This window comes from Pleurodeles waltl, chromosome 8, assembly GCF_031143425.1.
Source record: "Pleurodeles waltl isolate 20211129_DDA chromosome 8, aPleWal1.hap1.20221129, whole genome shotgun sequence".
NCBI lineage: Eukaryota > Metazoa > Chordata > Amphibia > Caudata > Salamandridae > Pleurodeles > Pleurodeles waltl.
Genome location: NC_090447.1, coordinates 152,237,904 through 152,261,010, shown reverse-complemented (window position 1 = coordinate 152,261,010; position 23,107 = coordinate 152,237,904). Strand labels below are relative to the sequence as shown.

Below are 23,107 nucleotides of genomic sequence, written 5' to 3'. Positions count from 1 at the left end.
GGAAAAAAAATGTTAGTGGCGAGGACCTCTTATTGCCACAATGATGTCAGATGGAGTCGCGTGTGGAGCCGTGCAATTGTGACATCCTCGTCAACATGAAGAGCTAGGAAGAAAGTTTCCATCAAATGCTGGCGGATCGGGAGAATTCATAAGGTCAGGAATCCACATGTAGCTACTGTAGCCACCAGGAAAAGCGTTACCAAAGGTAAGTAACTTGTTTGTTTCCCCAAATAAATTTTTGGGAAAATGCTCTAAAGCCCACACACGTCAAAGTTTCTCTATTACTGAATACTTTTCCTCTGTGAGAGATAGCGAATGGGATGCAAACACAACAACATACTCTTCACTACTTTCAACCTTTTGTGTTAACACACTCCCCAGTCCCTTACTACTAGCATCAGTAGTGACAATCGAGCATGCTTTTGGATCAAAACCTTATAACACCGGAGCATCGGCAATTGCATTCTTTACATCTTGAAAAGTTTTTGACAACTGTCACTATTCAAATTTGACTTTGTTCTTAAGTAGCATTCTCATTTGAGGATCTATGTGAAAAAGTCCTACAAATTTCAAATAGAACTCAGCTAATCCCAAAAAAGATCTAAATTCATCCTTGGATGTAGGTGATTTAGCATTCACAATAGCTTCCACTAATTTCTTTTTAGGTTTAATCCCCTTATGAATGAGCTCATGACCTAAATAAGTAACTTTTCTTTGTGCAAACCTATGTGTGATACTCTCAGCTGTTCACCCATTTTCTTCCAAAAAGCTTAAAACTTTCCTCAACATTTCTTCATGATGTTTTCTGCTCTTTCCCATACCTAAAATGTCATCCTGGAAAATTGTAACATTTGGTAAATGTCCAAATAATTGTCATTAATCCTTGAAAAACCACTGACGCCAAACCAAATGGCATATGCTTGAAACTAAAACAACCCCACGGTGTACAGAATGTTATTAAAAGCCTACTGCAGTAATCCAACACTACTTGATAATACGCAGATGACCGATCTGAAGTAGATAACCACTTGGCTTCTCTAGTTGAAGACAACATCTCATCAATTCGAGGTAAAGGAAATTGATCCACAATAATATTGTCATCTAACCTCTCAAATCAACACATAAACACACCTTGCCATTAGCTCCGAGTGCCACTACTAATGGTGAAACCCATTCTCATGTTTCTACCGGTTCTATGATTTGACAATCTCATAATTTCTTCCATTCCCTCTTCACCTCCTCTCTTACAATAAACAGGATGTTATGTACTTTATGAATTTTAGGTTTAGCTCCTTTCTTAAGTCGAATGAGATGTGTGAATCATTTCAACTGATCCACATTCCCTTGAAAAACCCCTGGAAATTCTTGTAACACCCATTTTTTAGTATCTTCATCATCACTAACACCTGTTCTACGCTATTAGGATCTAAAACAATATGTAACTTCTTTTCATCCTTCCAACCCAAAACTGACGGTGCATCCCTAGCTACATATGACTTCCACATTGCCTGCCTGTGCTTAAACTTAAAAACTAGAAGTCTGAATCCTACCATGTCTATTCTGTCTCCTGTGTAACTCTCAGGAGTTATATCTAGAGGTTTCAGTTGACTCCCAATACTATTGACAAAATACTTCTGCCATGTACTTTCTGATATAATAGTGTATGGGGAACCGGAGTCAGCTGCAACTTGTAGCGTGACTCCACCACAAGATACCCAACACATCGGTTTGTTGCACCCATTCCCAGCAATATTCACCACCACACTTTCTTTCCTGAATTGCTTAGTACTGTCTGCGTCCTCTTCACTGTCCTCTGATAATTCTTCTTCAACCTATTTAACTTTAACACATGCCACTTTGTTACTGCATTTCTTTCTTTGTTTCTTTCTGCAAACCCTCGCAAAATTACCTACTATTCCACACTTTAAACATTTAGCATTTTCAGCCGGACATCCTTCAAACTGCGCAGAGTTGAACGCAGCTCCACAACCAAAACACAAACTTCTTGTTCGTTATGACATGTCTGTTCTTTTTTTCCTTCCTTATTTCATCTTCCCGTAGATCCTTTCTTCTGTTTTCCATCACTCACTTTGCCGATCACTTCTACCATCTACTTGTCCAGTGCTAGTGTGGCTTTGGCACACCGTTCTGATAGTTCAGCTTTCTTTACCATAACAATAATGTATTTAAGATTAGCCACTATCCACCAACAGCCTTTCCTGTATAGTTTTGTTCTTAGTATACATTACTATTTGATCACAAACCAACTCGTCATGCAAACTTCCAAACTTACATGTACTTGCCAATTGTTTTAAAGCAGATACATAACTTTCTATATCTTCATGCTTTTCTTGTTTCCTCTGGAAAAATGCATAATGAGTAACGACAATACACACCGCAGGAGAAAAATGATAATTTAAATCTTGAATGGCATCCTTAAAAACATCACAGTCACTCCTGTCAACTTTTTGTAATTGATTATAGATAAGCAAACCTTCTGGATCTAAACAGTGCATAATAATCCTCTTTTTCCTCTCTGCAGTGAATGAACCGTTGCAATCTTCCAAATTAGCTATATAGTTAAAATACTCCTTCCATTCATTCCGCTGTACAGCTGGTTCTCCTGGGGATGCCAACAATTCTTTTGGAGCACTTAAATGAAGGGAATGCATCATTCCTGCATTTGCCGAATTTCCACTTGCCATAAAACATTAAAAAAAAGTAACATCCAACTGTCCCATATCACTTACTGTACTTCCTGTACCTCTGCCTTTCAGTGAACAGTGCTGGTATCATTCATGAGAAAATGAAAATCTCAGTTTAAACTGCTGCATTGTAAATAATTCTTTCCAGTTTCCAATTAAAAACGGAACAAAAACAACTTAAAGAAGTCTAAATACACCGTTACAACGTGTTCATCCTAATGACAAATGAAAATTGAACCAACCATATAAAATGGCCGCCACTTCCAACGTGCTCTTTTTATGGGCAACAGAGCTTATTCGGCACGTTCCAATGTGTAGAACATGCAGGATCGCATGTTCCCCAGAAAGCATCCAAAGATCGCGCACCGCCAACGATCTTAGCTCTTGCACTGCATAACAGCCAGCTCGTGCGGGTAGGTTCAACACACGAATAAATCATAAATATAATTAAAAACTGTTGACTTGCAAAAACAGGTTCCTGAAGTGCATAGGACAGTCTTGAAGCGCATAGAACAGCAACACGGCCCCTTGTAACACAAAGAGTAGAAAATATTATGGCAGTCACCCACACCTTCTCAAATGATCCTGCTTGTCGCCACACTCAGTGGTGAGGACGATAATACTTCACTTTTTCTTAGCTTCGTGTTTATTGCAATAACCATACAATGTGTTGCAGAGATACATGAAGTACAACACCAGCACTGTTAAACCCCGTCTCTCGAATGCCCCACATTCCAATGCCACACGTAAGACTCCCTATAGCAGGATTCCACTTCCCCCGCTCCCATAAACATTCTACTACCTTTAACTACATTTTGCTACAGATTCCACGGTTGCCTCATTTATAGTGACCAGCGATAGGTTGGACACTGAGTGTGGTAGTGATAATTTTGGCTTCGCCCTATACTGATGTTTGCAACTGAAGGCACAAGAGGAGGCCAGCAAGTCAAAAGACATTTGGCATTTCTAAAGGCCATCATACTTTACATCATCTAAGAAATGGCAGCAGTTCGCTTTCTGAAGGTGTTACTAGCCCTTTATTAGAGCCAGTTGAAGAGTATCCTGAAGGAGACAACACCACACCAAGGCTTTAAAGAATAAGTTGACCGTCACGTGACTAGTCAAGAAAGACCTTGTAATCTTAGATAAAAGTCTGGTACTATGATGGTCTCGCATAGTGATGCCAACAACCATCCTACTCCATCCTTGCAAGTAACCAGAGTTGATGTGATCCCTCAATGTCATATTTGCAAAGCAACTGTCCCAGGTGAAAACCTGCCTCCACGTCCCACTGAAAAGCTCCTAGAAGATTCACAGTTTGGCATCACCTGTTCGTGCTCCATAACAAGTATTCTAAACATTAGCTGGTAAAAATGGTGGACACTACTTATGGAGAAGACATTGTACCCAAACCAGAAAAGATTCTAGGCATGCACACAATTCCGAAAGAGGTGGAAACCCACAATGAACGTTAAAAGTTGTGAAGAAAAGAGTGGAAAATTTTAGGGGTAGGCGATAACAGAATATCACCAAAACATTTCTTTAACAATAGATAGTAAATACGGTGCTCCAGAATGGAGGGTCCTCCCAGCACCTCCAGTGTTTCTCCAATAGGAAAAACCAAACTGATTCAAAAGGCCAGGGCACTCGTATGAAATAAGATAAGAGTCTGTGCAGTTAGGTTCTTGGTCTTTGGGGAATCAATATTTAATCCAAACAGAGTTAAAGTTCAGTGTCTTTATTCTTGTGCGAGGTTTTCATACATGTTCATCACATCAGAAAGATTCCATATGTGGTCATCACAACATCCAACTGCCAACACGTGTTTCGTCTCCGAGAAATTTATCTCATTGACTTCCTCAGGGCTGTAAGAAACATAATAATGAGCTTGGTCATAATCTTTAGTTATACATGATTATGGAAAATTAATACCTGGCACTAAAATCGTGGCCAAGTCCTTCACCAGTATCGCGTGAGTGTCTAAAATCATCAAGTGACATTACCAAACGGAGCCACAGAGAAAAAACTGTGATTACAGTCTACCACAAGTGATAAACTTGTTATTATTATAAATATCACCAAAAGTTTGATGTGCCCGTGAAACGAAGTGGAAATTGAGAATTAGAAATAGGGATAAAGACTCCCACTAGATATGTGGCGATGAGAAACGGAAACTAAGGTTGAGAAATGTACTCTTAATGACAGGGTGTCATTAGGAAAAAAGGAAACAGAAAGGCGTCATAACACCGAAGAAATTGGTGAGTGAGTGTGCTAAATTATGCATTCACAAGTGTGTCTGAATAAAGAAAAACGTACCAAAGTATAAGTAAGGTGTTAAATGAATAAATGGCTTATCCTAATCAAGTAAACTCTTCAAGATAATGTACGATCTGAAATAAAATGATTGTAAGTCATTAGGAGGAAGATAATGAGCAAGCTGAATTTAAAAGGAACTAACAAAATGACTATCACGTACCAATAGAGAAAGAGTAGTGGGAATCACGTGACGGGGGCAAAACACTATTATCCCCGAGTCTTCATGAGGGAGTACTCGTAAGTCGGCACATATGGATCCAAAATCTTTTACAGTGCGATCTAGAAGAGAAGATTGCTATACTAAGGAAGTAGTGACAAGCATAAGCAATATGGCATAATTCTAAAAGTAAAAGGTCACGTACAAAACAGTTCTTTTGGGTAAATTCTTGTGTTGGGGGTGCTGTGTCTTGCTCTACAATAATTAAGCTGGCATGTATGTAGAGAAAAAGGACGTGTAAGTCCTCCGTCTCATCTAAAACCGATGTAACAAAAATTATAATCATATGTTGCTTCTAATTTGAGCAACCAGACTCAGCCCCCTCAAAATAAAGTGCAAAATACATAAGTTAACATTAATGTCACCTACCTAGAAGTATAAGGTATAGAAGAGACACAGAGTAAGGTCTCAGGAGTGTGTGTGAAACTCCTCGGCATGACGGGCAGTATGTTTGTTTGGTCCTTCTTTTATTCGATGATGAGAATCATCGGCTGGTCCGAAATAGAAAAAGGACAGAGTGTTGAAAGAAAAAGTGGGCGCCATCTTGGAGTGTGAAAGACACAACTAAAAGACAGTGTCCAACTGGGTGGATGAAATTGCTAAGCATTATCTAATGCGAATAATCTTAGGCGCTTACACAAATTGATAGACACCGAATAAGGTCTTACACGACACAGAGTAAGGTCTCAGGAGTGTGTATAAAATTCTTCACAGAATGTAGTGTAGTAATACTTCACATTTTTCATTGTTCTCCAGATATGTGAAGAGCTATCTACTGCCAGACAAGGAAAAAATGGGCAAGAGAAAGACAGCTGTTAGGAAGAAAACGTTGAATCCTGCCTACAACGAAATATTAAGAGTAAGTTAAAGCTGTAGTGAGAGTCCTGCTGTGAAGAGAAACTTTTGAAAACATTTTATATTGAGTCATTGTCAAAGGTGGTTTATGCTTGTGTGCATGAAAGACCTGTTTTGTGTACACTGTATGGAACTTGTGTGTGGCCGCTCTCCATCCCTTATGAAGTCTGCTATAGTGCCTGCCAAGTGGAGCTCTTCGAAACAGTGAGCTTTTGTCATTTCAAATTTCAGTAACCACGTCTACCTAAGATTTGACTTAGTTCAAGCTGCTGGACTGGTGTATGAAGTTAAATTGATCAAGAAGCATGCCCATTTTAATTTGTCGTACTCAAGTAGAAAATAAAATAGTTTCTTATTTGAATACAATCCTGCCTTGGGGGGAAAAAGTTATTAAATATATGAATGGAGCGATGAGAAACTTTTCAAAAACCAGTTCCTGTTTGAATGATTAAATAAAAGGAAATTAATAGTTGTGTGGACTACGATCTCAGACCTCATGGATGGTCCTCTTGGTCTCTAAGACAGTGAATAATGCAACACTTTGGATCTGATATGGCGGTGTGTTCAGTCGAAGAAATCAAAGTTTTTATTCTGATAACTGAGACAAGAACTCCTGAGGGAAGAAATCCAGAGCATTGATGTAAGATACTCATGTGAATGAAATAATACTCCATAGCCAGGTCAACTTTGCAGATACAAATTTCAGTGAAAGTGAAGCACTGTCTAGCGAAGTAAAAACATATTCAGATGGGAATTGACATTCCACAAAACATTATATCCAGGTAACAGGGGAATATTTCTCCTTATGGCTTTTTAGTGGGCGTCAAAATAAGAGATCTCCCCCTACTGGTCTATCATCCACAAATCCATATTTTAAGGAAATGGCCAACCTGTGACTATTCATTGTCCTATTTCTATTGCCAGCAGATGCTGGTGAGCTTTATACATTTGCCACAAGGTAGACATATCTGATAACAGGATTAACATGTGATTCCATATACCAGCGATCCCAGGAAGCCCATGTAGTCTTGTGAACCCTTTTGGTGCCACGGCTCCAAGAGCCTTCAGTGAATAATGAAGACCAAAAGTCTTGGTTTATTCCAGGATGGACTGAGACCTTCCACGTTACAAGTCTCAGTTTGTCTAACAGGACCAGATCTTAAAAGAGGCCTGCTGGTTTGACAAAAAGATGATTGAAAAGAAAAAAAATAATGGAAATGGCTGGGAACATCTAGAGGAGATCTGGTTATGATACCGATGAGGGCAGAGAGAGGTTATGACCAGAGACCCTGACTCCTGAGGTTGAACAAGACAACAGGATTGGGTCTTTTCTCCAACTGTAACAAAGACTTAGTTGGGCGTTGATTCTGGAGTTTCTGGGTTGTGTCATTTGAGGACCCAGTTTTCTAGTCTGTTTTCTGTTTTAATGGTCTTCTTTTACTGCTATTTAATTGAAGCAAGAAAGTGAGACGTATGTTCCCCCAGTTTTGTAAGAAAATCACTTTGTCACATAAAGTTGTAAAAAGTTTCTCTTAGATCTATTTGTACACAATCGTACAACAAGTCACAGATTGGTCATCAGCTGCTGCCATCTGGTAGGAACAACGTGTTTTTGTAAGGCTGATTACCAATGCATCGTTCACTATTTGGGCTACGAAAAGCAATTTAAAATAGCCATTTATTTGCTGCTCCATAAAAGTGAAGCATGACTGACTTTAACAATGAAGTGGAAGGTAATTCTTGGGGAACTAGTGGAATATTACAGGGGTTTGTATGAAAGATGTTTAAGCATGGGAGCAAAGGCAAATCAAGCCAACAAGTCTCATCACACCTCCTCTGTAGGCAGATGCACACTGTGGTGGCTACAGGCTCACCATCCAACCCAGAGGCTACTGGACAGAGGGCAGCTCAAACACACCGCAGTCTCACATTTAGAAAGTCCCCATATCTCAAACCATAACTAGAATTGAGACTCAAAATACTTCTACAGATGTTGAGACACTACCAACAACAGAATTGTCATGTAAATAGAGAAGCTTTTAAGTTTCTTGTTACAATCCAATGACGAGCCTACTTAAAAAAGACACTATCTTGTTGGTTGCACTTTAGTTTCTCAACCTACAGCTGGCCTCCCTAGAAGATGGTGCATCATGAACCACATGTCCCTGAGTGTCCCTGTAGAACACCAAGTGAGAGACTTAGTAGAGAGGTTGTTGGCAAAGACACCTTTGAGGCTGGAAATGCACTTGCATTGAGTGGATTGGAAGTGGCTTGCCAAGTAAAGCTGCTACCCAAATAAACTCTTGAACTAAATATTTTGAGCTTTTACAAATGCATAACAGCATCAGAAAAATGCCTCCTTGGCATGCATGCCCCTGTGTAGTCTAGTCATAGACCTCTTTACACATCTTTGGGAATGAAGTAGCCTGGTCATGATGTATACAGGAAATCACATTCCCTTTGGTACCTTGAGCATGAAATGGGTGTTGCTGATGTCTAGGAGTCCATGAGTTGGCCACATTAGAGGATTGAAGTGATTGCGTTTAATCACTTATTCTTTTGGTGCATGCAGTGTGACACTGATAGTCTATCCTTTTTTATTTCAACTGTGGCTTTCTCTTTTTCACGTCCTGTGTGGTACCTCGTTCTCAGCCGCAGCTGGACATCCTTTCACTAGTGTCTGCTGCACAAAGTAAAGTGACTATACAGACTGCTGATCATCTGGTAACCAGTTCTCTGTAGGGTTGCAGGCTAATTCTGTATAGTGAGAGATTTGGCCAGGTGTGGTCAGCTTGTCAGTGGGAGTATGATGAATGGAAACAGCTGAAGGAATGTGACAGAAAAACAGGTTGTCAGTTCAATACTGTATTGTAAGCTTTCAAGGCCTCCACACAATGTGGAGTGTCTGAGGTGGACTACTCTTTCCCCCACAGCTCTTTGGACAGGGTGGCAGATTTGTTGGGTTCTAACAGCATCTCCATCCCCCAGAATGCTAACCATACATGACTGTAACTCTTGTCATCTGAGTAAAAGGGAAGTGGATGTTGTGCTTTGAGAAACGGATGTCCAGTCTTTCTTAAGTCTTGAGTTCTTTCAAAAACTGAGTTTATCTGTGCCTCCGACATCCCTTTCTCTGCTGTTATTGTGAGTAAATATTGTTGCTTCAAATGTTTTTTTTTATGTGAGCACCAGTTCTTTGTGTGGGTTCTGAACATACCAATGAGGTCTTCAATTGGTCAAATGAAGTGTTTCTTTTTTAATTGGAAGATGTTTATCACATTGTGTGTCCACTTTTTTACAGTACAAGATTAGTAAGCAAACTCTGCTTACCCAGAAATTGAATCTTTCTGTATGGCACAATGACATGTTTGGGAGAAATAGTTTCTTGGGAGAGGTGGATATTGATTTGGCAACATGGGACTGGAACAACAAGCAAATGAACTGGTTCCCCCTGCAGCCAAGGGTAAGTTCTCATAGTTGTGTATCATTAGCTCCATCCTCTGCTCCTTTCTCTGCCATTTCATTATTAAAAAGTCAGATCCTTATATTTCTGTAATACCCCCACGGCAGGGTGACTGGATTATTGCTGCTCTCAATCATATGTCCTTGACTGAATTGGGAAGATTAGAAGTATCCTTGACAACTCTTCCATTGGTGAACGTACAGGTGCATTGATGTGACTTGGTGTGGAGAGGGTGGGATAACTAGAGCCCCAACACCAGAAGAGCGCCATGTTAAAAAAAAGTCTATTTATCTGTGACTACATTTAGACTGTGAATGTTATGACCATGACGCATTAGTTCTGTTAATCTAGGAATTCAAAGTCCCTCTATTGGCAGTGTGTTGACAGCTATATATTGAGTACTTTCCTCAGAACATATTATTCTTTGAAAACTAACATCAAACAATGAAGTAGGAGCTCATTTATTTCTCAACCATATATGTACTGAGAAAATTAACAGAAATACCCTATATAAAGCAAGGTATTTTATACAAAACTCCCTAAATAACACTTAAGTATGAGTATTTGATTTTTAATGAATTTTATTAATTTATTTAGCAATTTTAAAATCAATAAACACTGCTTTCAGAGTAGACATTCACAAACAGTAACCTCCTTGTACCATGTCCATCCAAACTCACACCCTCCACGCTGAACCAGTCACATGGGAAGCATACAAGTTCATCCTACATCGGTTTCCTAAGCTAATGATGATCCAAATCGAGGTAGCAATGCAGGATCAGCTGGCATGACCTCCAGGCTGAGACCTCATGGGCAAATGGAGCTCCAGGCCCCTGTCGGCGCACTATCTGAGACCTGATCATTCAAAACATCAGGCCGAACATCAAGTGAGGCACTTCGCTGGACTCGATCAAATCACTGGATCTATTGAGTGTAGAACTGGGAGGCAGGTTCCCCTCAGCGCAGGGGGCAAATAAGAAATTAACCGAGCTGGGTTGGGATCTCTGGATTTACGTGTCTGCCATCTAGTTTGGCTTGGCCACGCCCCCAATTATGAGCATTTAGATATTGCACTATGGAGCCAGTCAATAAAGGATAGCAGTAAAAAGTAACCAACCAGTAAGTCATGATCCACCACATAAGGTCTGCCTCTGAATGAAAAGATCAGGATACAGTTCCCAAGTATGAATCAAAAACTAAAAGATAGGTAGAAATTGATTTTTCCTCAATGATGACTTTGTGCACCATTTCCTGATTCCATGCATGACTGGTACATACGTAAATATTCCTACATGTGATATATAAATCTAGACTGTTGGACCTGGCCCTTTTTGCAGGGTCATCGCTAGACTTTTTGCCTTTTCCCTTGACTTTTCGCTTAAGTCGTTTTTGATGGCTTTAGGGCCCTGGGCACTTTACCACTGCTCACTTGTGCTAAAGTGCATGTGCTCATTCAGAAACACATGTTACTATTAGCTTATCCACAATTGGCATAATTAAGTTAGTTATAAGTCCCTAGTAAAGTGCACTACATATGGGGCTTGTAAATTAAATGCTGATGTAGGGCCTGCAGCACTGATTGTGCCACCCACTTCAGTAGCCCTTTAAACATGACTCAAGTTTGCCATTGCAGAGCCTGTGTGTGCAATTTTAATCTGCCATGTCAACATGTTAAGTTAGGCCCTGGACAGCCCCAAAGGCATGGTGCAGTGTATAAACAAAGTTGGACATGTACTTTTAAGTTATACGTGTTCTGTTAGTGAAACACTCTTAAACTCGTTTTTCACCACTGCCAGATGTATCCCTCCCATAGGATAACATTGGGATTGCCGTATCTTCTTTTAGAAGTGTAATTTCCAACTGGGAAGAGATGAGACCCCCGGGATTGTCTCTGTAACTTATGTTGACGTCGATTTTAAATTGTAGTTCTGAAAATGTTTGTTACATAAAGTCATCTAATGCCTTCGGCTTGCCTGTGAATACATGACTTGGTGGGTGACAGCTGGACGTTTGTGCATTTCACAAAGAAAGGGGGCTTAGGTGTAACTGAATGGCCATCTGCATGCTGATGGCCCATCCTGGGCAGGATGGGAGGGAGGAGCTGGCCCACCTGAATGAGCTGTGTCCTGAGCCCTCACACAAGGCTGCATTAACCCCCTGTAGTGTGACTGGAACCAGGGCAAGAAGAGCAGTGACTATGTGCACTTCAAAGGCCTCTCTTTGAAGTCTCCCCCACTTCGAAGGGGCCACTAGGTATAAGAATTGGACTTCTGACCCCACGAAATCAGTACACTTCTGAATCTGAGGACATTCTGCCAGGAAGAATGTTTGCTGTGTGCAGAAGGAACTGTCAGTCTGCTGGAGTTTGCTGGACTCCTGCTTTGCTGTGCCTGCCCTCCTGCCTGAGGCCCTCCTTACTTTGGAGTGAGAAGGACTAGACCTGCATCTCCACTTCCCCAGATCCAAGGTGACTCCAAGGGCTTGCTGGCTTGCCCCCTGTTCTGAAGTCTCAGGGACAGCAAAGACTTCACCCCTGCTACAGCCTTTGGACTCTGTCAACTGAGAGTCCTACCCTGCTAAATGGTGCCAACCTAGTCCTGAGTCCTAGAAGTCAGTTACGCAGCTGTTTCTACAAAAATCAGCGCATTGCCATCACAGTGCCAACAGACTGCTGCATCTCTCCCCAGTGCGTCACCGTCACTGCGCCAATCGGAACTGCTACATTGCTGCTGGGGACGAGGACACTGCAACAACGGCTGCGCAGCTCCTGTATCAATGCATCGCCCTCAGGACCAACCCATCGCCTTAGCATTGGTGGCTGCCCTGCTAAATAACAATGCATCACCTTCATTGCCAAGAGTTCTTCTACAATGCATCCCTGACTGCATGGATCGGAACTGACCATCGCCTGGGCATCACCTCCTTTACTCTTCACATCAGGTCTCCGACTTTGACACATCCTTTATCCAAAAGATACTTTTCCAGCGGAACAAAGTTGGTCCCTGTATCCGACCCATGCTCCGTTGTGGTGACTTTTCAGATTTGACCTGGTCTAGTGCGGCCAGATGGCCCTGGTTGTCGCTTTAAGCTTCCAAGCACTATATTTCCAGATATATTCTATAAAAATTCATATCTCGACTTTGACTTATTGGATAATTGTCATTTTGGTCTTGTTTTGTTCATTAAATTAAGCTCTATTTTTTAACATGGTGGGTTTATTTTTGTCTGGTGTTTTCACTGTTTTAGTGCTTTAAGTGTTGCACAAATACTTTACACATTGCCTCTTAAGTTAAGCCTGCCTGTTTTGTGCCAAGCTACAAGATGGCAAGCAAAAGTTAAGTGTGGTGTGTATCTGACTTACCCTAACTACAATTGTGGTCCCTTCTTGGACAGGGTGTATGCCTTCTGCCAACTAGAAACCCAATTTCTAACATGGATCAATTCCTAAGGATTATGTAAATATGAATAACCCTATACAATTTATGAGGCCGGTAGCACTGTTCCTCTACTCACTGCCCAGTTGATCCCATGAGGTGACAACGTGAAAATGGTGTATGACTAAGTATAGTAAGTGAAATCATTCAAAGACCTGTCTGTGTTTGCCCTTTCTGTATCTGTTCAACAAATCGAAAAAGGAAAATGTTTTTTTTTTTTTTATCCTAGTGTGCTATATTTAACCATCAAACTCCAATAGTGGAATGGAAACACTAATATCAGGCATAAGAAATCCTACTCACCTGAATAGAGGGAAGGGATGTTGACTGAGAACCAAGGAATAACGATGCCCTAAAAATTGATGCTACACTGATGGAATGTATGGTATCTTCATGCTAGAAAAGGTGCCTCACAAAGACACTTTCATGACCTGCAAATTCTTCTTTAGTCTTCCAAATCTTTAGTTGGCTTTTTTAGTCCTCTTCTATTCATAGTATTAGCATCAGATCTCCTTATCTTAGGATTTATTTACATTACCATTGTAAATGTAGATGTGCAAAAATCTTTTCTGTCCCCAAAATATTTGAATTTACATGCCATTTAATCTGTTAAATGTATTGGTCAGGATTCCTGAATGTTTATGGCTAGATTTAGGGTCTTAGATTTTCTTTTCAAATATAAAATACTCAGGTGGCACAGCAACACCACTTCACCTGTTTTTATACCTGTAACCAAATAACGTCCCGATTCCTTGAAGTCTTCATAAAACGTTGGTAATATTTCATACAGGTAGCTTCTTATGTAGCTTTTCACTTAAGAAGGTTACAGATGTACCAGATGCAGAGCAAGCTGCTCAAGTTCCTTCAATGCATTCTTTTGGACAAAGGTACCATGTACGATTTCAGGTTACATGTATAAGGTGGGATCACCAGGAGCTAGCGCAGTAAAATACCATTAATTAAAATGTGTGTTGCTTATGGCTTGCACCTGCTTGATTCGGAATTCTTATTAAATGGTTATATGCCTAGCAACCTAAGGCTTTTACAGTTTTTTACTGTACTACTTTTTCTACCCATTCCAAAGCCTGGTAAGCTGTCTGCAGGCAGAGTAGGCTACTGAGTTTAGTGTTAAGGGTGTATTTTACTCTTTGTTCACTTTTCTCCCCAGGGTCATTATTTTTCCTATTTGAAAAATCCCCCATTGTGAACCCCATTAAGTTTGTGGATTGCTGCTCTTCCTATATTCCACCCTGCAGACGCATTTAGATCAGCTCACTGTTGATGCACTTTTGCAAGTGTTTGTTGACTGGAAATCTATTTTTTTGTATTTGAGTGGTGATAAAACTGAGATTTAGATTAGTTTAGGCATGTTTGCCTGTAGGGAAGCCGTCTTTTCTACATGGACAGATTGTTTCATTTTTTCTGGACCCTATTTTTGCTGACGTTAGAACTCTGTGCACCCTTGCTAACCAGGAGTTAGGTGTCTGTGCTCTCCCTTTAAACATGGTTAAATTGGCTTAACCTGATTGGTGCAATTAACTTTCCTGTAAGGCTATTGTATATGGTGTGGAAATAATTACTTGAAATGGAAAGTTAAATGCCACCTGTGAACTGCAGTACCTAATATGCCATCCACTACAGTGGCATCAAAAGCATGGCTTCAAGACTACCCTATTTAGCCTGACAACAACTTGAACCCTGCTTGCCCGGCCTGTCAAAATCACCCTTTTGACAGGAAGGATAATCTGATTTTAAATATTAAGTTTCCCCAAGTGCACCACGCTTCTTACATCATATAGTGCTTAATATTCAAGTGTGAAATTTGTGTAATATTAAAAATGGCATGTTCTCCCAGTGAGTAGGCCCAAAACAACATTGTCACTGGTCAGGCTGTAACTGGCACATAGAAAAAGTCAGAGTGTGGATTATACACTTTAATCAGTGGTTCCCAACCTGTAGTCCGGGGACCCCTGGGGGTCCACGAAGCCTCCTCAGGGGTCCGTGGCTGCTTAAAAAAATAAATATTAATAATAGACTAGGTCCCCAACTTTGAGTTATGGCTCAGTGGGGGGTCCCTGGATTCCAATAAAGAGTCAGTGGGGGTCCCCAGGCTCCAGTAATGATGAAGTGAGGGTCCACAGAAGTCAAAAGGTTGGGAACCACTTATCTATAACCTTTGACTTGTACAAGATACGGGTGCCCTTCAAATACTTATTTTTATATTTAAGAAAAAAGAATCTAAAAGTAAAATTGGATAAATATATGGTCAAACTAACTTTTAGAAAGGTACCCTTTATTAGCCTGAGCTTTCAGAAGGCTAATTAGCATTAGACTCAGCCAACTCCCAGCCTGTGCTCAGGCTTTAATGAGATATGTACAAGGTATGAAACCCCTCCGAGGAGCAGCACCATGGGTTGACCTCAGTGGACAAGGATGACTCTTCTGCAGAATCCAAAGGATGGGTCTGTGGGCACCCTTTTTGACACTACAGTGTCAAATTCTGTCTTACAGGTTTTTTGAGCCACATGTAATACTTTGTCACACTTGAAAAGGAGAGAATAGTATGCCAGGACAATTCTTCTGCATCCCTTGTCTAGGTTCTGGCAGACACTGCCTTTGTCCTACCAGGCATATCTCCTAGCTTGTGAAAATAGGGCCTGCTTTAAGCTGGATTTTAGTTTTAGATGCGAGTGAACACTAGTGATTTCCATAGTGTACTCACCTATACTCCCACAACACTCAGAGCCCACGTTTATTATGGCTAAAGATTTTTACCATCTTGCAAATACCCTGACATGCAACAGTTTGGGCCTATTTGCAGAGAAGCAAACAGGAACTACTGATATGTAGGGTTGTTTCCGGTGTTATTGGTTAGGGAGTGCCCAGGGCTCATCCCCCCCCGCCCCCATAAATTAGTAGAAGGCATAAATATGGCAACCTACCAGAATGCTTTCTGCACCTAAAAAAGAGGACAGGACCCTCTTGTGCGTGACCTGAGAGGAGATCTGTAGGACTGGGCCTGCTCCCTTTTGTACCCAGGACAAAGAAGTGGACTTCAGGGGTCAATTGGCTGAACTCCTGGGTGGCTTTAGGGACAAACCAATCTTGAAAATGCCATTTTCATAAAATGACACAGCTGCCAGGGGTCGAGCTTAGAAAATGCAACTTTCATGGATGACCTGGTTAATGGGTTGTGAGGTAATATTTTAACATATACAATTGAGAAATATGTCTCCATGGTCTAGTGTGGCAGTAATTATTACTACATTTCTGTGTAAAAACACACATCATCACTTGAGGTGGTGGTGAAGCCTGTTGGCTTAAACTAATAGCTCTAGTGTGGGCCATGCCAGTCCCAGAAATCAACGCTTTCAATGAATGCAGGTCAGGAAGATTGGAAAGAGCTATTGGAATTGACTTTCTTCTGTCTTTTCTGTTGATCCACATCTTATGTGCACATTTGTGCAGAGGTAGCAATACCAGGCTAGTACAAGTGCTCTTTGAGGGTCCATGCCTGCTGGTTTTATTGGGAGAGGAGGAAGGCAGTTTTCTGAATGCTCTAAATTAGAAAAAGCCCTACACTTGGGTTTCTGGAGCCATAAACAAGAGAAAAAGAATCAGCCAATTCTGGTGGCAACCTTAGAGAATGTGACCCAATTACTAGTGTGCTCATAACTGTAAATGGTAAAAAGTAAGCAGTGTCATGTCTTGGCCAGTTGCAGTTGTCTTAGAATCTACAAAACTATTTTACTGCTATAAAGCCTACCGTAGCCCGACTATCTACATAAAAAACTGCCTTTTTGAGATTTGGCAAAATAGAGGACGTGCACAATGTTTGCTTTCAGTGTTTTATATCCACAGTAATATATGGTGACATCTCTTCCCTTAGGAAAGTGGGTTACAAAGCCTTTGAAGAGGGATAAAAGCAGAGCTTGTTACCTGTGGGGAGCCCTCATTTAGAGTTCTGTGGACACTTCAAAATGTCAGAATGAAGTGTGATTTGTAGCAATAACTTTGATACCATTCAGCAAGTTACTAGTAGAAGTGATTAAAGCAGATATGGCCAATAGATGTTATTAAGGACAGAATTGGGGAAAATACAGGATGAGTTGTACTAATAAAGAAAGTATTAAGCTGAAATCCATATGTCAGTGTGGTAAGACTAAGCAGCTAAACAGGCACACAGAATACATAAGCTGCTTCTTATCGGCTTATCATATTGATCAGTTCTACATTTCTAGAAGTCAAACTGAGATGTTGCAAATCCCCCATGATATATTTTGATAAACCAACAGAAACACTGTTAATTAATGTTAATCCCCCATAAAAAAAAAAAAGTGACTCTGGAAATTGCAGTTCAAAAGTTTACTACAGAATAGTTTAGATGAATCGGTGGAATGCATTGAAAAGGGAAGCCAGGGCACCTAGAAAGAAGAAGGTGCCAAATTCAATATGATTTTATGAAAACAAATAGTATGATTGTCTGCTTTTAGAAAATGACAAGTACTCTTTGAAAAGTGTATCATTTCTTTGGCATATGTATCACAAAACAATTCTCCCTACTATGACAACTTCATTTAAACCTTAATTTTGTTTAACCTCTTTGCAGTGTTTGGTTCAGACCCACACTCTAGGAAGAAAAGGTCAGTGTGGGAAATTGGGTTGTTGGTTGCTGGGGTGTGATCCCTGATCAAGCAGTAACTACATTTCTTGTCAGAGTAAGGCCACAAGCAACCCCAAATTAACCTGTGCTCACCCACTGGTAGCTTGGCACTGTTCAGTCAGGCTTAACTTGAAGGCGATGTCTAAAGTATTTGTGCAGCACTTCAAATAGTGAAAACACCATTCAAAAATGATCCCCCACCAGGTTCGAAAAATATAACTTAATTTAATAAATAAAACAGGACCAAAAGGACAAAAATCCAATAAGTAGAAATTGAGTAATGATTTTTTAAAGAATATGTAAAATCGTGCTTAGAAGTCAAAGGCACCAACTGGGAATATCTGGTCATGCTGGACTGTGACAAAGTCAAAAGTTTAGGCAGACCATGACCGAGCTTGGGCGCAAGCTACAGGGACCCCGTTGGGCCCGCTGAGCCAAAGTACCTTAAATCTTGGTTTCGGAGCATTGCATTGGTTCCAAACCATACTGTTGAGGAGATGCGTCTTTTTTGTAAATTTTATTTTTTACTCCCTTCCCCACGCAGTTGAGGAGATGCGTCGAAGTTCCCCACGTAGTGATGGTGATGCATTGGTCCTGATATGGAGTAGAGCTCAGGTGCAGGTTCTTTCTGCGTCGACCTTGAGGCATTACATTGATTCCAGTTGGCACAGAAGCTGCCATGCGGAATGTGTTGGCATCATCGTCAAGGCTGTCATTGAGGGGTATGTGGGGGATACTGTGCCAAAGACAGCACTGTATTGTCGGTTCTGAACGCAATGCACTGGCTCTGTTCCACACAACAGCCGCAATGTTTTGGTTCTGCCCACGCAGCAGAGGATGCTTTTGTTCTGCTGGAGCAAACACCTTAGCTCCACTTTCAAGGATCCAGAACTGGGGTAGCCATCACTTGAGATGACAGACTCACAGATGGCAGAGTCCAGGTGCAGGAGAAGGTGGTTGGAAGTTTGTTGAAGACTTCGGATCAGGAGGCCAGCCAACTAGCCCTTGGAGTCACTCTGAAGTTTGGGTTGGAGAGCTGTAGATCCAGTCCTTCTCACTCCCAGGCAAAAGGACCGCAGGTCAGCACAGTAAGGCAGGTGTCCAGCAAGCGGCAGTCCAGCAGAGTGGCAGCCCTTTAGTGGCCCAATAGTCCTACTTCTTGGCAGAGATTCAACAGGTCCAGATGTGTACTGAGGTGGTGGTGCCAGAGGTCCAGTACTTATACCCAGTTGGGCCTTTGAAGTGGGGGAGGCTTCAAAGGCATACCTTTGACGTGCACAGAGTCTCTTTCAACCATAGCTCCAGGCTCACTACAGTGCACAATGCAGTCCTTTGCGTCTGGCCAGGACACAGTCAATATAGATGTTAGTGAGGCTGTGCCCAGCTCTACCCTTCCATCCTTCCCCAGATGATCCATCAGGTCACACCTAAACTCCTATTGTGTGTCGCTGTCTAGGAGAAATACACAAAGCCCAGCTGTCACCTCATTCCAGACATATGATCAGAGAAAGGCAGTAGGCACCAAATGGCTAAAGTAAGAAAATGACAACTTTCTAAAAGTGGCATTTTCAGAATTACAATTTAAAATATGACTTTACCTTAAGTTGGGATTTCAAATTGTGATTGCAGAGACACCAAACTCAGTCTATCTGTTCCAGATTGTTAATTACACTTATAAGATGTAATAAGGTAATCTCAATGTTATCCTATGGGAGAGATAGGCCTTGCAATAGTGAAAAACAAATGTATGATTTTTTTCACTAGCAGGACATTTAAAACTTAAAATTACATGTCAAACTTTTTAAATACACTGCATCCGGCCCTTGGGGCTGTCTAGGGCATACCTTAGGGTGCCTTATATATATTACAAAGGAAGGTTTTGGCCTGGCAAAAGGTTTACTCTGCCATGTCGACATGGCAGTTTAAAACTGCACACACAGGCTCTGCAGTAGAAGGCCTGAGACAGGTTTAAAGGGCCACTTAAGTGGGTGGTATGATCAGTGCTGTAAGCCCACAAGTAGCATTTAATGTACAGTCCCTAGGCACATGTAGTGCCCTCCAATAGGGATGTATATGTAAATTAAATGTACCTATTGGGGTTAAGCCAATGTTACCACCTTTTTAGGGAAAGAGCATAAGCAATTTAGCACTGGTTAGCAGTGGCAAAGTGCGCAGAATCCTTATGCGAGCAAAAACAGGAGGTCTGAAGACATAAAGTTAGTGGAAAACGTACCAAGGATGCCTGTTCTAACAGGCAGTGTTCATCCTAGACTTCTGTATCGCTATACTTTACTGTAATTTGGAATATAGGAAGAAAGCCTGTTAAGAGGCGGCCCCCTGATAATGTTCCGAGTTCCAACCCAGGGGAAAACATAGAAAAATATAAAGAACTGTGGACACTTGGTACTTACTTACACACAACTAGGAAAGGGAAAAAACAAACACACAGCAAAATACTAATGATACATACAAATTATTTATTATTGTCAATGATATATTAAATATACAAACATATGGAAAACTGTTACAGAAAACAAAACACTACACATAGACTTATACATTACATACATACTTCCATCACACCACATTCACACTCCAGGCAGGAAAACGGACTAACAAATTGGAAATTGGAAAAAACCCAATTAAACCAATTCATCCATTCCTAAACAAGAAAATCCATTATAATTACTTCATGTTTGTGATTGGCATTATAACTGTCCATGGAATGATCACTTACACATGATCTTTCACAATTACATAATTTAACATTGTAGGTCAGTTATCACCAATATAATTCTTCCCCATGTACTTTCAATGTTAGTTCTAATTTCTCCTTAATGGAATAACAATAACTAGGGATCAAATCAATATATTTCTTCCCAAGACACTCACAATATTAGTTCCAGTTTCTTCTCGGTGGAATCACAATAACAGTGAATCAAATCAATGTGCGTTTCAGTGCAAAAGTGCCTTCTTCAGAACATCCACCAAAGCAATTGTTACTGCCCTAACTCCAATTAAAAAATATGCTAGAACTAAAAATTTAAGTAAAACGTTTGTTGCCCCTGTACACCAACACCCAGTGAACATCTAGTGCCTCACGCATATTTGTGAAAGTGAATAGAAACTGAATATCCAAATCCAAATATTTTGTGCCTTAAAATAAAAAAAAAATCTAGCATTCGCGCTAAGAATTTTTCAATTCTATTAAGGACACGGAGGCGAGGATTATGCTTCTCTTTCCATGCTTTATTTTTAAAAGCAGCCAATGAAAATCATGGAAAAACAAAAAACTACATATCCCAACACTTGCAATATCACGTGATGATTATGAAGGAGGAAGCCTATAAAGTGTAGAACCACACCCAGCCACTCCTCTTTCTTTGTCCAAAATTCGCAACAGATAAGTCAATCTTAACATGAAACTTGAAAACGAAATCCTGAAAAACAGAAGAACTGGAATCCAACTTGACTGGAAGTAGAGCGATACCAGAATGGGCTGAAGCTACTTCTCGTCATTTCCTAGGAAAAAAGGAAAATTCAGGCCATAAAAAACTGAATACCATAAAGAGATACTTATATCTACTACTAAATAGGGTGGGTTAGCACTGAAATACAGTAACTTGTACATGAGCTTCAAGAAATAATATGTACCACAATAAACATATGCAACAGTGCGGCAGGATAATCCTCGCCTCCGTGTCCTTAATAGAATTGAAAAATTCTTAGCGCGAATGGTAGAAATGTTTTTATTCTATGTCAGGACCGGAGGCTCAGATTATGCTTGTTCAAAACTGATTCACAACCACCGATGCAATATCCACAATAGGTTTACAATAGAAAGTTTTAAAAGTCGAAGGAGAAGACCAGTCTGCTGCCCTTAAAATGTCCTCTAAACGAGAACCCAAAGCCAAAGACTTTGAAGCCATAGCGCCTCTGGCAGAATGAGAACCAAATCTAGAAATATCAATGCCTGCTTCATTTAGTAACCAACGCATCCATTTAGCGAGGGTGGCTGACGAAACAGGATGATACGGCTTAACTAATGAAATGAGTAATTGTCCCCCCATATCAGAACGAAACTCTTCTGTACTCACCTCGTAAGCTCTAAGGCACTGCACCACACAAAGTTTGGGGTTGTCCACAGAACAGGGATAAGAAACGGCCTTCAGATTGCATTTAGTTCTACGCGTAATAGAAAAATAAACCCCCTCCAGGGAAAAAACTCTCCCAGCCAAATCCAGAGCCCTATCATCTGAAACTCTCTTACTAGAAATTAAACATAACAACATAGTGAGTTTATCTGACAACTGTTTCCTAGACAAAAATCTATTGGAAGGCCAAGATTCTAAAAAACGAAGGACAATATTCACATCCCAAAGGGAAGAATAACGAGGACGAGGCGGATTAGCCAATCTGATACCCCTCATTAATTTACACACAATTGGAGACTCCCCGATGGGTTTACCCTCCACTGGTAAATGGCCTGCCGAAATAGCAGACCGATAATTATTGATAGAGCGATAAGCTAGACCTGACGCCACTAGATAGGATAGGAAATTTAGGACCAGACAGCAACCTGCTGAAGAAGGATCCGCACTCCTAGAACTACACCAAGAACTCCATCGCTTCCAAGCCGAAGCGTATCTCTTGTGAGTACTGGAGGACCAGGAACCTGCAATGAACTCGAAAGACTCTTGCGAAAGCCCTGGGATGCTCCATCTTTCCCTGAAAGACACCAAGCCACCAGGGATAGCTGACCCAACAGGATTAATGGATGCAAAAGACCCAGAGGGTCCTGGAGAAGATTCTCCCGGAAGGGCAGAAGGATCGAATGATCGCAACTCAACTCCATTGCCAACGGGAACCAAGCCTGGGATCTCCAAAGAGGAGTCACCAGGACCAATTCTGCTTGCTGACGTCTGATCTGAGCCAAAACCCTGGGTATCGTTAAGAAGGGAGGAAAAGCGTAACTCTGTTCTTGAGACCAGTCCTGAAGAAAGGCATCCGTCTTCGATGCTTCCGGATCTGGTCTCCAACTGAAAAAACATTTTATCTGCCGGTTGAGGCGAGACGCAAACAGGTCTATTGAAAAAGGACCCCACCACGCAGAAAGTGTTCTGAAAACTCTGGGATGTAACCTCCAATCGCTGAAGTCTCTCAGGTGACGAGAGTTCCAGTCCGCCACCAAATTGTTGGCCCCAGGAAGGTATTCCGCCACAACTGAAATCCTGTGCTGAAGGCAAAAGTGCCAGAACTCCTTGGCTAGCTCCGCTAAAATGTGGGAACGAGTTCCCCCCAACTTGTTGACATATCTCACTGCCGAGATATTGTCCATGCGAAGGAGAATACAACAGTTCGCCCTGATGGGAGAGAGACTCTTGATTGCAAATGAGCCGGCTAGGAGTTCCAAACAAATGATGTGGAGGTTCAACTCCGTGCTGGACCATCTGC

At 41.1% G+C, this 23,107-nt stretch overlaps 1 protein-coding gene across 19 annotated transcripts in view; it reads left to right on the top strand.

The window, feature by feature from the left end:
• The window catches only part of SYTL2 (synaptotagmin like 2), a 389,039-nt gene that overhangs the window by 327,248 nt on the left and 38,684 nt on the right, over nt 1–23,107 (top strand). For all 19 annotated transcript variants that reach the window (XM_069203964.1, XM_069203962.1, XM_069203967.1 and 16 more), the window contains 2 exons: nt 5,995–6,097; nt 9,395–9,556. In XM_069203964.1, the coding sequence (XP_069060065.1) occupies nt 5,995–6,097; nt 9,395–9,556 (265 nt within the window). The remainder of the gene's footprint in view (nt 1–5,994; nt 6,098–9,394; nt 9,557–23,107) is intronic.